General features: G+C 42.3%; 1 protein-coding gene across 2 annotated transcripts in view; it reads right to left on the bottom strand.

Moving 5' to 3' along the window:
- SWAP70 (switching B cell complex subunit SWAP70) overlaps window positions 1-9832 on the bottom strand; it is a gene marked incomplete at both ends in the record, with an annotated part of 84629 nt that extends 74797 nt beyond the window's left edge. For both annotated transcript variants that reach the window (XM_079708537.1, XM_079708538.1), the window contains one exon: window positions 9734-9832. In XM_079708537.1, coding sequence (XP_079564663.1) covers window positions 9734-9832 — 99 coding nt within the window. The remainder of the gene's footprint in view (window positions 1-9733) is intronic.
- Between the last annotated feature and the right edge of the window lie 4452 nt (window positions 9833-14284).

Here is a 14284-nt window from a genome sequence, read left to right as displayed (position 1 = left end):
TGTTTCATTTCGGTGAGATACAAAAAATATTTACAAAGACTTTCACAGGTTCGCTTCTGGGTCATGCTCTGGTTCTCTAAATGGGGTTTTTTTTTAATTAGATTTTTAGAACAGAAACAACTTTAACCACAGGGGTTAACGAAACATAACACTAAAGATTAGGGAGGGAATACTATACATGCCAAGTTCACAAGAATTAACCAAATCTTTTACATTGTGTTTCACACAATAAAAGCCCTTTACTGCAACTTGCTTCCTTTATATTGTCAACAGACCACTGGCCTGGCTCAATTACTTTTGTAACTAGCAAGATTAAAAATTTTTGAAGCTAAATGCCTACATGGGAACAGAACACATGACATTATTCACAAGATACGCAAATCAACTGCAGGACAAAAATTAAAGAACATTTAGCTGAAAATCTATCATTGAGAAATGAATAAAGATTCAAACTACTCATGTTGTTCCTCAATTTTTTTTCATTTACATCCTCACTAGTTGTGAGCTCTTTTACTTCAAAAGGGCACAATTTAAAACAAAACAAAACCCTGCATTTCTAAAAACAACAGGATAAGAGTGCAGAGCCAATAAGCTTATTCAAGACATTTCCAGCACTGACATGTAATTCACACTGCAACCATAATTGTAAAGTAAAATTATAACAGACGTTGGAAAACTATCACTAGATTTTGCCATATTTAAGAAGACAACACTAACTATAACAATAAGAGTACTAATTTTAAGGTACTTTTTTATTGAAGTATAGTTGATTTACAATGTTCTGTTAGTTTCAGGTGTACAACAAAGTAATTCAGTTATATATATACAGATATATATTCTTTTCCAGGTTCTTCTCCCTTATAAGTTATTACAAAATATTGAATATACTATACATACTATGTATAGTAGTGTGCATATGTTAATCCCAACCTCCTAACTTATCCTTCCCTCCTCCTTTCCCTTTTGGTAACCACAAGTTTGTTTTCTATGTCTGTGGGTCTATTTCTGTTTTGTAAATACGTTCATTTGTATTTTTTTTAAGATTCCACATATAAGTGATATACGATATTTGTCTTTCTCTGTCTGGCTTACTTCATTTAGTATGATAATCTCTAGGTCCATCCATGTTGCTGCAAATGGCACTATTTCATTCTTTTTATGGCTGAGTAATATTCCATTGTGTGTGTGTGTGTTTGTGTGTGTGTGTGTGTGTGTGTGTATATATATACACACTACATCTTCTTTATTCATTCATCAGTCAATGGGCATTGTAAACAGTGCTGCAACAAACACTGGGATGCATGTACCTCTTTGAATTACAGTTTTCTCCAGATATATGCCCAGGAGTGAGATTGCTGGATCATATGGCAATTTTATTTTTAGTTTTTTAAGGAATCTCCATACTGTTCTCCAAGTGGCTGCACCAACTTACATTCCCATCAACAGTGTAGGAGAGTTCAATTTTAAGATACATTTTGATTTCTGGAAGGAATACAAAAAAAACTAGTAACAATGGTTACCTCAGGGGCAGGTAACTAGTGTGGGCCAGGGGTTGGAGGAAACTTACTTTTCACTTTTGTAAATGCCTTTTAGTACATTATGAATTTTATACCATATATAAATATGAACTATTCAAAAAGTTTCTTTTTGATGTACATTTGTTTAAATGATAGGCTTCACCTTTTCAACTTCTTGGAATTGCATGTATTTCTAAGTAACACTGGAGATTTAGTATCTTTCTGCAAGACCATCAAAATTCTAAATAATTTGAAGATAATTTTTAAACAGCAATGGTGGCAGTTTTAAGTTATTAGTTTTTAAAATCAGTACTTTTTAATGGAAACAACTTGACCAAAAATCTGTCACAGAATTTGAGACCCATTAAAAAAGTTTAATGAGAAAAAAAAAAAAAAAAAACAGCAATGGAGAAGAAAATAATTGTTGCTTCTCCTTCAAACAATATGTCCAATACCTATTTCCCTTATGACTTTTGCAAATTTGCATAGTCTAAAAGTAACAATGTCTGTTTCAGATGGCATATTAATAAAGTTTACTAAAATATGGAATCCACACATAAATGTCCCTCATTAAAAAAAAAAAAGACAAAAGAAGGGCACAAACATCAAAACCAAGGGAAAAATTGGTGAAAAAAAGTTCAATAATGTTTACTCAGCCACCTACATGTATGTAGCACCTTCCTATAGATATAAAGAAAAGTTTCCATCAAAATTTCTCCCAGGGGCTTCCCTGGTGGCACAGTGGTTGAGAGTCTGCCTGCCCATGCAGGGGACACGGGCTCGTGCCCCGGTCCGGGAAGATCCCACATGCCACGGAGCGGCTGGGCCCGTAAGCCATGGCCGCTGAGCCTGCGCGTCCGGAGCCTGTGCTCCGCAACGGGAGAGGCCGTGGCAGTGAGAGGCCCGCATACCACAAAAAACAAAAACAAACAAACAAACAAAAAGAATGTGTTTCTGAAGATTTCTCTCCCACCATAAGCCTATTGCTATCTACTTCAGCAGCTGAAAAGTAGATCTCCACACAATTAGAACAAGCTTAACTTAAAACAATAACTTAGTTTAGTATCCCTCTGTATTCTGGCCTGAAAAATAGTGACAGCAAATCAATGACAATTAAAATAATGAGTTGCAGGCTTCCCTGGTGGCACAGTGGTTAAGAATCCGCCTGCCAGTGCAGGGGACACGGGTTCGAGCCCTGGCCCGGATTAACTAAGCCCATGTGCCACAACTACTAAGCCTGTGCTCTAGAACCCACATGCCACAACTACTGAGCCCGCGTGCCACAACTACTGAAGCCCATGCGCCTAGAGCTCGTGCTCCACAATAAGAGAGGCCACCGCAATGAGAAGCCCGCGCACCTCAACAAAGAGTAGTCCCTGCTCGCCGCAACCAGAGAAAAGACCACGTGCAGCAATGAAGACACCACACAGCCAAAAATAAAAATAAATAAAATAAATAACTTCATTAAAAAAAAATGAGTTGCCTTCTAAAAATCCAATTACAGATTAAGCTAATAGAGCTGATGACTGCTATGGGGGTGCACAGGCTGACTGTGCGGGTGGAGACCTATACAGCTACAACTCAGGTAGGGAGCCAGAAATGCCACAACTGGAGCCAAAGAGACAGAGGTCCCCTGGAGAGGGTACACAAATTGCCAGGAGGAAGCTCAAGGAAATCACAGGGAATGTGGGAGGAAGAGGGAGAAAGAATCAAGGTAAGGAAAGTAAGGCAGAGTTGGTTCCCTATTTGTTGGAGGGCATGGAGGTGACAAGGGGTGTTCTTTAATGAAGATCAAGATATTGACCTGCAATGACCTCATGCCCAGCTGTTTTAACAAGAAACGTCACTGTGGCTAGAGCAGGGGTCCCCAACCCCCAGGCCGCAGACTAGTACCTGTCCACAGCCTGTTAGGAACTGGCCGCACAGCAGGAAGTGAGCGGCACACAAGCGAAGCTTCATCTGCCATTCCCATCGCTCCCCACTGTTTGCATTACCACCTGAACCATACCCTGCCGCCGCCCTGTGGAAATACTGTCTTCCACAAAACCAGTCCCTACTGCCAAAAAGGTTGGGGACTGCTGGACTAGAGGACAACCCAACATCTGCTTCTATAGTAGCTTATGTAAGTCACAAGTAGTTTTTAAATTCTGTGCTCTGTATTTTTATCTTATTGCTAAGTTTAATGAAAATCTATGTTTGCCTCAACAAATATCTTTTATTTTTAATAAATTTTTTTGGCTGCGTTGGGTCTTTGTTGCTGCACACGGGCTTTCTCTAGTTGCAGCGAGCGGGGGCTACTCTTTGTTGCAGTGTGCAGGCTTCTCATTGCAGTGGCTTCTCTTGTTGCGGAGCACGGGCTCTAGGTGCACGGGCTTCAGTATTTGTGGCACGCGGGCTCAGTAGTTGTGGCTCACGGGCTCTAGAGCGCAGGCTCAGAAGTTGCGGCTCTCGGGCTTAGTTGCTCCATGGCATGCAGGATCTTCCCAGGGATCAAACCTGTGTCCCCTGCATTGGCAGGCGGATTCTTAACCACTGCACCACCAGGTAAGTCCCAACAAATATCTTTCTTATGTTAATTTTTTCTTTGTATTTTAAGTTTCAAAATTTATACAGATGGTAATTTTTGTTTTACTCAAAAATATGCTATTACTCTTCAATAAGTGGTGCTGGGAAAACTGGACAGCTACATGTAAAAGAATGAAATTAGAACACTCCCTAACACCATACACAAAAATAAACTCAAAATGGATTAAAGACCTAAATGTAAGGCCAGATACTATAAAACTCTTAGAGGAAAACATAGGCAGAACACTCTATGACATAAATCACAGCAAGATCCTTTTTGACCCACCTCCTAGAGAAATGGAAATAAAAACAAAAATAAACAAATGGGACCTAATGAAACTTAAAAGCTTTTGCAAAGCAAAGGAAACCATAAACAAGATGAAAAGACAACCCTCAGAATGGGAGAAAATATTTGTAAATGAAGCAACTGACGAAGGCTTAATCTCCTTTAATATGAGCTGCGCAATATCAAAAAAACAAAAAACCCAATCCAAAAATGGGTGGAAGACCTAAACAGACATTTCTCCAAAGAAGATATACAGATTGCCAACAAACACATGAAAGGATGCTCAACATCACTAATCACTAGAGAAATGCAAATCAACACTACAATGAGGTATCACCTCATACCGGTCAGAATGGCCATCATCAAAAAGTCTACAAACAATAAATGCTGGAGAAGGTGTGGAGAAAAGGAAACCCTTTTGCACTGTTGGTGGGAATGTAAATTGATACAGCCACTATGGAGAACAGTATGGAGGTTCCTTAAACTAAAAATAGAACTACCATTCAACCTAGTAATCCCACTACTGGGGATATACCCTGAGAAAACCATAATTCAAAAAGAGTCATGTACCACAATGTTCATTGCAGCTCTATTTACAATAGCCAGGACATGGAAGCAACCTAAGTGTCCATCGACAGATGAGTGGATAAAGAAAATGTGGCACATATATACAATGGAATATTACTCAGCCATAAAAAGGAACGATATTGAGTTATTTGTAGTGAGGTGGATGGACCTAGAGACTGTCATACAGAATGAAGTAAGTCAGAAAGAGAAAAACAAATACCTTAGGCTAACACATATATATGGAATCTAAAAAAAAAAAAAAAAGGTTCTGAAGAACCTAGGGGCAGGACAGGAATAAAAACGCAGACGTAGAGAATGGACTTGAGGACACGGGGAGGGGGAAGGGTAAGCTGGGACGAAGTGAGAGAGCGGCATGGACATATATACACTACCAAATGTAAAACAGATAGCTAGTAGGAAGCAGCCGCATAGCACAGGGAGATCAGCTCAGTGTTTTGTGACCACCTAGAGGGGTGGGATAGGGAGGGTGGGAGGGAGACGCAAGAGGGAGGAGATATGGGGATATATGTATACGTATAGCTGATTCACTTTGTTATACAGCAGAAACTAACACACCATTGTAAAGCAATTATACTCCAATAAAGATGTTTTTAAAAATGCTATTAGTTAATAATAAAATTTAGGTATAAAAAATAAGCTTTTTGACTTGTGGTTGCCAAGTGGAAGGGGAGGTGAGAGAGGGATGGATTGGGAGTTTGGGATTAGCAGATGCAAACTATTATATATAGAATGGATAAACAACGAGGTCCTATTGTACAGCACAGGGAACTATATTCAATATCCTGTGATAAACCATAATAGAAAATAATATGAAAAAGAATGTATATATGTATAACTGAATCACTTTGCTATACAGCAGAAATTAACACAACACTCTAAATCAACTATACTTCAATAAAGTAAATTTTCAAAATTAAAAAAAAAAATTTTTTTAATAAGCTTTTTGGGGACTTCCCTGGTGGCACAATGGTTCAGAATCCGCCTGCCAATGCAGGGGACAAGGGTTCGAGCCCTGGTCCAGGAAGATCCCACATGCCCTGGAACAACTAAGCCCAGGCGCCAAAATTACTGAGCCTGCGCTCTAGAGCCCGCAAGCCACAACTGCTGAAGCCCGTGCGCCTAGAGCCCATGCTCCGCAACGAGAGAAGCCACCGCAATAAGAAGCCCTCGCACTGCAAGGAAAACCCAACACAGCCAAAAGAAAAATAGTAAGATTTTTGTACTAAACTGGGGGCCCTCAAGGAAAATATTTACTAATTATAGCAGTGACCCAAACACATTTATCTAAATGAGTACTGTACTGCAAAGAAATCTCCCTAAAAGTCAAAAATAAATTTATTCCCAAGATGATGCCAATACTCCAAACTTTCACAACTTCTCTTCACAAAAGAAGAAATAATGTAGTTTATGAGCTACGGCAGGGAAGAATCAATATCATTACAATCTCCAAAATATATGTACATAATAATAATAAATTAACCCTCAAAGATAACAGTCGATGTTTTCCTTGAAAATCTCTTCTTCCTCAGCACCAGTGTTGCCCCAAAGTGGTTCTTATATCCCATTTCTGGTCCCCTGGCTTCCATTCTTCCTCTCACCACCTACTCTAGCCATTTCCCAAGGCCACTGTTGAACCTCTTCTCTCCTTTTTCCAAGCTTCAACTACCAAGATCCTGTACCAACAGCCCCACACTTACCCAAGGACATCATCTCCAGCTAAATATCCATCCATCAAAAACTCTTTCTTATACATACACACAAACACACTCATATCCTACACTCCAATCAAAATAAGTTACACAGAAGTCCCTATAAATGCCTGATTAATTCCTGTGGCCTGCAGTAGTTCACAGGGATCCCTTAGAGCTAAAAGCAGTCAATAAATACCCATTGAAAGAATGAATGAATGAATGAGTGAATAGGATGGGCTTAATCCTCCCCCCATTTCCACATAATCACATTCTAGTTTCTTCAGAGGCAATTTCAAAGCTTTTTCATGAAGTAATTCCACCAGTAAAAAGTACTGGTCTCTTCCTCTAAAATCTCATGGGCTCTTATCCTCTATCATATTCATCATGGGCTCTTATCTTCTATCACATTCAACATCTTCCTCTCCATAGTATTCCTGTACTTCTTATCTCTACCACCAGATCTTACATTTTTTAAGGATAGGGTAATTGCCTAAGTAATATAATCTATATATATACACAGAAAGACAGAGAGAGACTTCTCTAACGGTTGCCTATTCTTTTAGTTTGCCTACCAACATTTAAACTCTTTGAAGGCAAAAATTCCTGTTTCTTTTTCCCCCACCTTCACTATCATATCACCCTTAGAATTAGACACAGTATCTAATACATGAAGTGTCACCACTCACGTCAAAAACTGTGAAGGTAATTCAAAAAGACAAGTGTCCAAAGTATTTTAGAATGCCCATACAGTTTTCCAAAGGGATAAATTTTAACCTCACTTTGGGTATGCAATTTTTAGTCTGCTATTTAATAAATCAATTGTATGATATTTCCTCCAAGGAGATATTAACTCTTAAGAGCCTAAAAATACGGATCTTTTTATGAAATTAGCATGGTACCTTACACAAAGTATACGCAAAAGGTTATTTATGAACAAATGAATGAATGAGCAAATTAAGGCAAAAACTCTATTCCTAGCCAATGGATCAATGAACGTCAAACTTTAGACTCAAAACTCCAAAAAGGAGAGAACTAAATAGAAACTTTTTAATATTTCCAATTCCAGAAACACTGGCAAGATGAACAGAACTCAATCAATCCCAAAATCTCTCAGTTAAGCAGACAAAGAGACAAAATACAACTGCACATTTGCATTATCAACATCCTGTGGGTAAAAGCTATGCACTAGGATTTAATACTTCCTGCCAAGCCTGCAGTCAAGAATCCTCTGGACACTTTTTCCATAAGCAGCCACAAAGACAAATTTGAATGGTGTACAACAAAAGTAATAGAAAATATTTCGTTGATGCCATCAATTGGAAGAGAAAAAAATGAAAAACTCGTGAAAACAAAACAAACAGAAATCAAATAGTCAAATGGTAACCCAAAATCGAACATCATAATTAAATGTAATTGGTCTAAACACACCAATTAAAAGATTGTCAGAATGGATTAAAAAAAAGAACAAGACCCAACTACATGCCATCTACAAGAAGCTCACTTTAAACATAGTGGTATAGGTAAATTAAAAGTAAAAACAGTGAAGAGTAAAATGCAACTCTATTCATAATCACCAAAAAATGTAAATAACACAAATGTTCTTCAAGGGTGAATGGATTAACTACGGTACATCCATACAATGGAATATTGCTTAGCAATAAAAAGAATTATTGATACACAACAACATAGGTGAATCTCTAAGGCATTATGCTGAGCAAAAGAAGTCACTGTCAAAAGGTTACATACTGTATGACTCCATTTTTATGACACTGTAGAAGAGACAAAACTATAGCAATTAAGAACAGATCACTGATTGCCAGCAGTTGAGGAAGAGGGGGGCAGCATGAGGGAACTTTTGGGGATGATGGACTGATGGAACCCTGATTTTGGTAGTAGTTATACAAATCTATATATGTTAAAACTCAGAACCATCCACCAAAATAGTCAATTTTACTCTGTTAATTTAAAAAATAAAGTCAAATAAAGATTAAATGGATGATCTCTATGAATCCTTCCAGACCATGTTTTTATGAATGAGAAAAAAAAGAAAAGGGTAAAAGGAAAACAGGCAGAATGCTAAGTCCTACTGGCATAAAAGCCACTAGTCATAAGAACCTCCTGATTACTGCACAAAATATACAAAGCAAACTCAATCTTCAGAAATTCACTCCCAGAAGAGGCTAAGAAAACCAGACATTCAGATCCAAAATGTGTATATTTTTAAATGCCTATGAATGGCTCTTCTTGTCTGTTTCCGTATTTTACACTTTCAAGAAGCTGCCAATTTCTCCTGGCTAAATGCCACTTACCCTGCTTGGGGTTACTCAATTTACAAGCATTCCTTTATTTATACCTTATACGCTCATTTAATGTGGGGTCTTTGGCAGTCACAATAAAGACTCTGCAAAAGCACTTGCTTTTGCAAAGTGCCAGATAAGAGCTCCTCACCCGGAAACTAAGGTCCCTGCGGCACAGGGCACACCCTCGATTCGTTCCAGACCTGAGGACGCTAGGTCTTCCTCCCTAGTCGGAAAGGGTACCCCACCGCCAAAGCGCCCCAAAATTGGAGGCCGCTGCGGGCCGGGCTCTGGGGCACTTCACTCTTCTCAGAACTGCCTGGTTGCCTAGAGGGCATTTGGCCGTTTTGAGAACTGCCCCGGTGTGGAGCGTGCCCCTTAGAGGGCTCTGACCAGTCACCTTGGGCAAGTCCCTTCCTCTCCCAGAGCAGGGAGGAAACTTTGGATAGGTTTCCTAAGGGAGCTTCCCACCGCCCTCTCCGAGTCAAACTTTCTGGGCCTCCCGCGCCAACAGGGAGACCAGTTCGCCCCTCAGAGCCCCCCACCCTTGCTCACCACGAGCCCTGAGGGAACTAACGCACCGGTCCGAGCGCGAGGCCCGAAAGCAAGAGGGAGGCGAAAAATGCCAAATCCCGGTCTCCGCTCCCTCCACCCCGAGCAGGCCGCTCGGCCGCATTCCGGTCCGCCATTCCTTATGGTCACCGCCCGCCTGCCCGCTTCCACCCGGTGGTAGTAGAGCACGCGACGGGGAGGGGAGAGTGCGGGCCCGCAGTAGGCGGGTGCGCCCACCTTGAGCTGGGACTTGGAGACCTTGCCGCTGTGGTCCAGGTCGAGCGCGGTGAAAGCATGCCAGATGGCCTTGAGCAGCTCGTCCTTCAAGCCGCCCATGGCCGCGGCCCTGATACCCCGGCTGCCGCGACTGTCCTGCCAGCCGCTCGGCGCGTCTGACGCCCCTGGGCCTCTGCCGCCACCGCCCGCCGCGCTGTCACCTGACAGCGGCAGACCCCGCCCCCGCCAGGCCCCGCCCACTCGGCGCCCGCGGGGAACCGCGCTGTGCAGCTGGAGCGCTGGGTCCGGTGGCCTGCCTCTCCCAGCCGGTGGGGACGCCCGGAGTTTTTTCCCGGCTAGAACGGCAAGCGCCACCACTCATCCCCCTAGTGCTCCCAAGACCAGCTCGGGCCATTTTCGGTGCTCGCATGCCCCCCAAACAAGGGCCCCTATCCCGAGAAAAAATATGAGAGTCCAGCGTCCCACAGTGAAAAATGGAGCCCTGCTCCTGACCCGGGGACGGGGTCACTGTCTAAAGAGGCCAGACAAGATCCCCAAAAGTCCCCGGTCAGGGGCTCAAATGCTGGCACAGTACCTAGTGGGAGAGGAGGGGGAGGGGAAGCAGGGAAGGGCCTCAAAGGAAGTTGGTTCATGCATTTCGCAAACGTCTCTTGATGCCTACTGTGTAGTGGTCTCCGGGGGCAAAGAATTGAGGTTTAAGGTGGGTTTAGAAATCAGAGGGTCAGGCAACCTTTTCTAACTCTCAGCTGTTGAGGGACAGTTCACAATTTAGGAAGGGTTTGATGTGGGTAATGCTGCTGTTTCCTGATGTTTCTGTGCTTGCATAATAGGAGATCCGGAAGGACCCCAGCAAATCACTCCACCCATCTTACTAATCAGAATGGTTGGACCGTTTAAAAGAACCTATCTATGCCCGGAAGAGCGTCCTCCTCATTGTAGATGTTCATTTGATATCTGTTAACAATGATCACTTGACCTCTTTGGGCTTCAAATGTTCCACGTATGAAACAAGCATGGTTGCTCCAGATGTTCTGGAAGGGTTCTCCTAGTGCTCACATCCTAAGATAATAAATATCGCTGGCTGACTCCAGTCTGATTAAGTCACCAGGCACAGTGCCTTGCATCTCCAATCCAAGACCAAATCTGGACAAAATGGAGAGAAAAACAAATACCAAGAGTTTTCAAAGGGAAACGGTTCTCAGATGAAGTTTGGTTTTGTTTTCCTCTTTTATGTTCCTAAATGCACATATATGAACTTTATTAAAAGAAAAAGGGTATCATAAGGAAGGGGGATTTGGAAAGAGCAGAAAAGGAAGGAGCAGCTTCAGTGAGCTTCAGGCCAAAGGGAACTTGGTGGGGCAGAGAAAAGGATGGCCCAGTTGAAGGGAAGGGGCAAAAGCAGAGGGACTGTCAGTCTCTCACTGTGAGGGCCCTAGAGGCCCCACTTCTCCATTTGTCGGGACTTTTCTTGCTCTGCCAGAATCCAGTCTCTATCAATGATCTTCCCCAACTCCAGCTCAAGTCTACCAGTCAACAAAAACACAGGATTTAACCTCTAATTTCTTCACGCCAACTCAGCTTTCCCTAGGTAGTGACAAAAAAGAAACCCTCCTAATTCTCAAGGTTCAGATTAACCACTAGATGACACTCCTTCTCTCTCTGTATCTGGAAGCACCAAAAAGATATTTCAAAGCTTTGGTGTGTGGGGAGGGGGGGGGGGGTCACATGACCGGTACATTCTGAACTTCCAAATTCCTACTTCTTGGACTTCCCTGGTGGCGCAGTGGTTAAGAATCCACCTGCCAATGCAGGGGACACGGGTTCGATCCCCGGTCCGGGAAGATTCCACATGCCGCAGAGCAACTAAGCCCGTGTGCCACAACTACTGAGCCTACACTCTAGAGCCCGCAAGCCACAGCTACTGAGCCCACATGCCACAACTACTGAAGCCCGTGTGCCTAGAGCCTGTGCTCTGCAACAAGAGAAGCCACCGCAATAAGAAATCCACGCACCGCACTGAAGAGTAGCCCTTGCTCGCCGCAACTAGAGAAAAGCCCGTGCACAGCAACAAAGACCCAATGCAGACAAAAATAAATAAATAAATAAATGTATATATTTTTTAAAAAGTCTTACTTCTTCCACAATCCCCACTCTCATAATCTGAACAAATTTTAAAGCAAAATGATGTCATGGAAGGAGCTGTACTTTGGAACCTAACAGATTATATTAATTATCTACTGCTGTGTAACCAACTAACCCAAAATTTAGCAGCTTAAAATAATAATAAACATTATCTCATATTTTCTATGGGTCCAGAATTTAAAGGCCATATAGTTCTGGCCTGAGGTCTCCTGAGAGGTTTCAGTCAGGATATGGGACTGTAGTCCTCTGAAGGGGAGGCTGGTGCTGTAGAAATTACTTGTACCATGGCTCACCCACATGGACTTGTTCACAGAAGGCCTCAGTTCCTCCCTGTATGGGTTCACCTACAGGCTACTTGAGTGTCCTTACAACATGTCAGCTGGCTTTTCCCAGAGCAGATGGTCTAAGAAAGAGAAAGGTGGAAGCTGCAATGTCTTTTATGATCCTGCCTCAAAAGTCACTTATCATCATTTCTGCAATATTCTACTGATTACTCAGGTCAGACCTATTTAAGGTGGGAGGGGAAATACAAAAGAGCATGAGTATCAGAAGGCAAGAACCACTGGGACCCATCTGGGAAGCTGGCTACCACACAGATGTAGGGCAGAATCCAGACTCCACCATTTGCTTACCTATGAGCAAATATGAGGCTTCATTTCTTCATATGTAAAGTGGGAATGCTAATATTTACCTTGCAAAACTGTGATGAGGCTTAAGTGAGACACTAGTACATATGAGACACAGGATGCTGGTACCAGGCAACTGTTGATATTTGGCTCATGTGGTGGTTTTGTGCTGTGTCAATTTAACTAAACTGAAATTTAGTTCCCCAAATTTCCCTTCCCAGTCTGGTTGCAAGATAGGATTGGTCACAAGAGAAATTTGTGTAAGATTTGAAAGGAGCAAGTGAAGCAGCAGCCCTTGTGCTCTGAAGATGCCAGGTACCAGCTGCAGATTGTAAACTTGTTACTGACCTGCTGGCACACTGTTGGTGCAGAGCAGCAACTGGTCGCCAGCTCCTCCAGCTCCCACCGCATCTCCTATTTCAGCTTCTCCAAGCCTCTGGGGCAAGGCACACATGTAGTTCTGTGGTAAATGCATCAACTTCTCCTACAGACCACGTGCATCAGCAGCATGAGAGATAGCTATGGGTTCCGTTTTGTCCTCATAGGTTCCAGTTTGTACTTGTGGATTCTAGTTTGCCCTCACTCTCCCCCAGTTCAATCCAAGCTGTCTTCCTGACTGCTAGCCCTGATGACCTACCAGTTTCAGGCCATATCTGGATGCAGAGGCTACAGCCTTCCATAGAATTCTTCACCAGCTTTCCTTTGTGATCCCTGGTTAGTTTCCTTTCATCCTCCAGCCATCTCCTTCCAGACTTTTGCTCCCCCAGTTTTTCCTACAATTGTGCTGTATTTAATCCCTGTGATAAATCCTGTATTCCTTAGTGGTGCTGCTTCCCTGACCAGCCCCTAACTGATATTGAAATTTGTGAAGTTAGATACTGTTAACAAAAAGCATGTGTTACTGGCTTTGGGCAGAGGGGTGGCAGAAGCTAAAAGGATCTCAAGTGAAGGTTTGAAAGACAGTGAGGGAATTATTGTTGAAAGTTGCTGCTTTCAGTTGAATTGTCTCTCCCCAAAATTCATATGTTTAAATCTTAATCTCCAGTGTCTCAGATGAAGTTTTACAGAGGTAATCCAGTTAAAATGAGGTCATTAGGCTGGGCCCTAACCCAATATGACTGGTATCCTTATAAAAAGAGGAAATTTGGACACAAACACACAGGAAGAATGACATGTGAACATGAAGACAGAAATCAGGGTGATGGGTCTACAAGCCAAGGAACACCAGAGATAGCCAGCAAATCACCAGAAGCTAGGAGACAGGCATGGAAAAGATTCTTCCTCATAGCTTTTTGAAGGGACAAACCCTGCTGGTAGCTTGATCTTGTATTTCTAGCTTCCAGAACTGTGAGACAGTAAATTTCTGTTGTTTAAGCCACCAGTTTGTGGCATGTTATCATGGCACCCCTAGCAAACTAATAGAGTTGGACAAAACTGTTATAGCTGGTAAAAAGTTTGGCAACACTGTTGCCTGAGATAATGTAAAAACTAGGAAGAGTATCTAATGAAAACTAGTAAAGATACTTAATGATCTTGTGGATCTGGCTAAGGAGATTTCCAATCATAACACTGAAATTGCCAACTGGCTTCTACTATTTCTCTAAGACAAAATACAGAAAGGGAGTTGAACTAAGTTTGAATTGTTCAATTTTCAAGTAGAATCTAGAGGGACTGTAAAGGAGCCAAGATATGCTGGTTTCAAAAATAAAATTCTTCCTAATCCCCAGTCTCTCCTGGTAACCCACAAGGAGCACTAGGCCTGCCAGTGAGCTCTATCGAGCTC

Source organism: Hyperoodon ampullatus, assembly GCF_949752795.1.
Source record: "Hyperoodon ampullatus genome assembly, chromosome: 7".
NCBI classification, from domain to species: domain Eukaryota; kingdom Metazoa; phylum Chordata; class Mammalia; order Artiodactyla; family Ziphiidae; genus Hyperoodon; species Hyperoodon ampullatus.
This window is presented reverse-complemented; position numbering and strand designations above follow the sequence as displayed.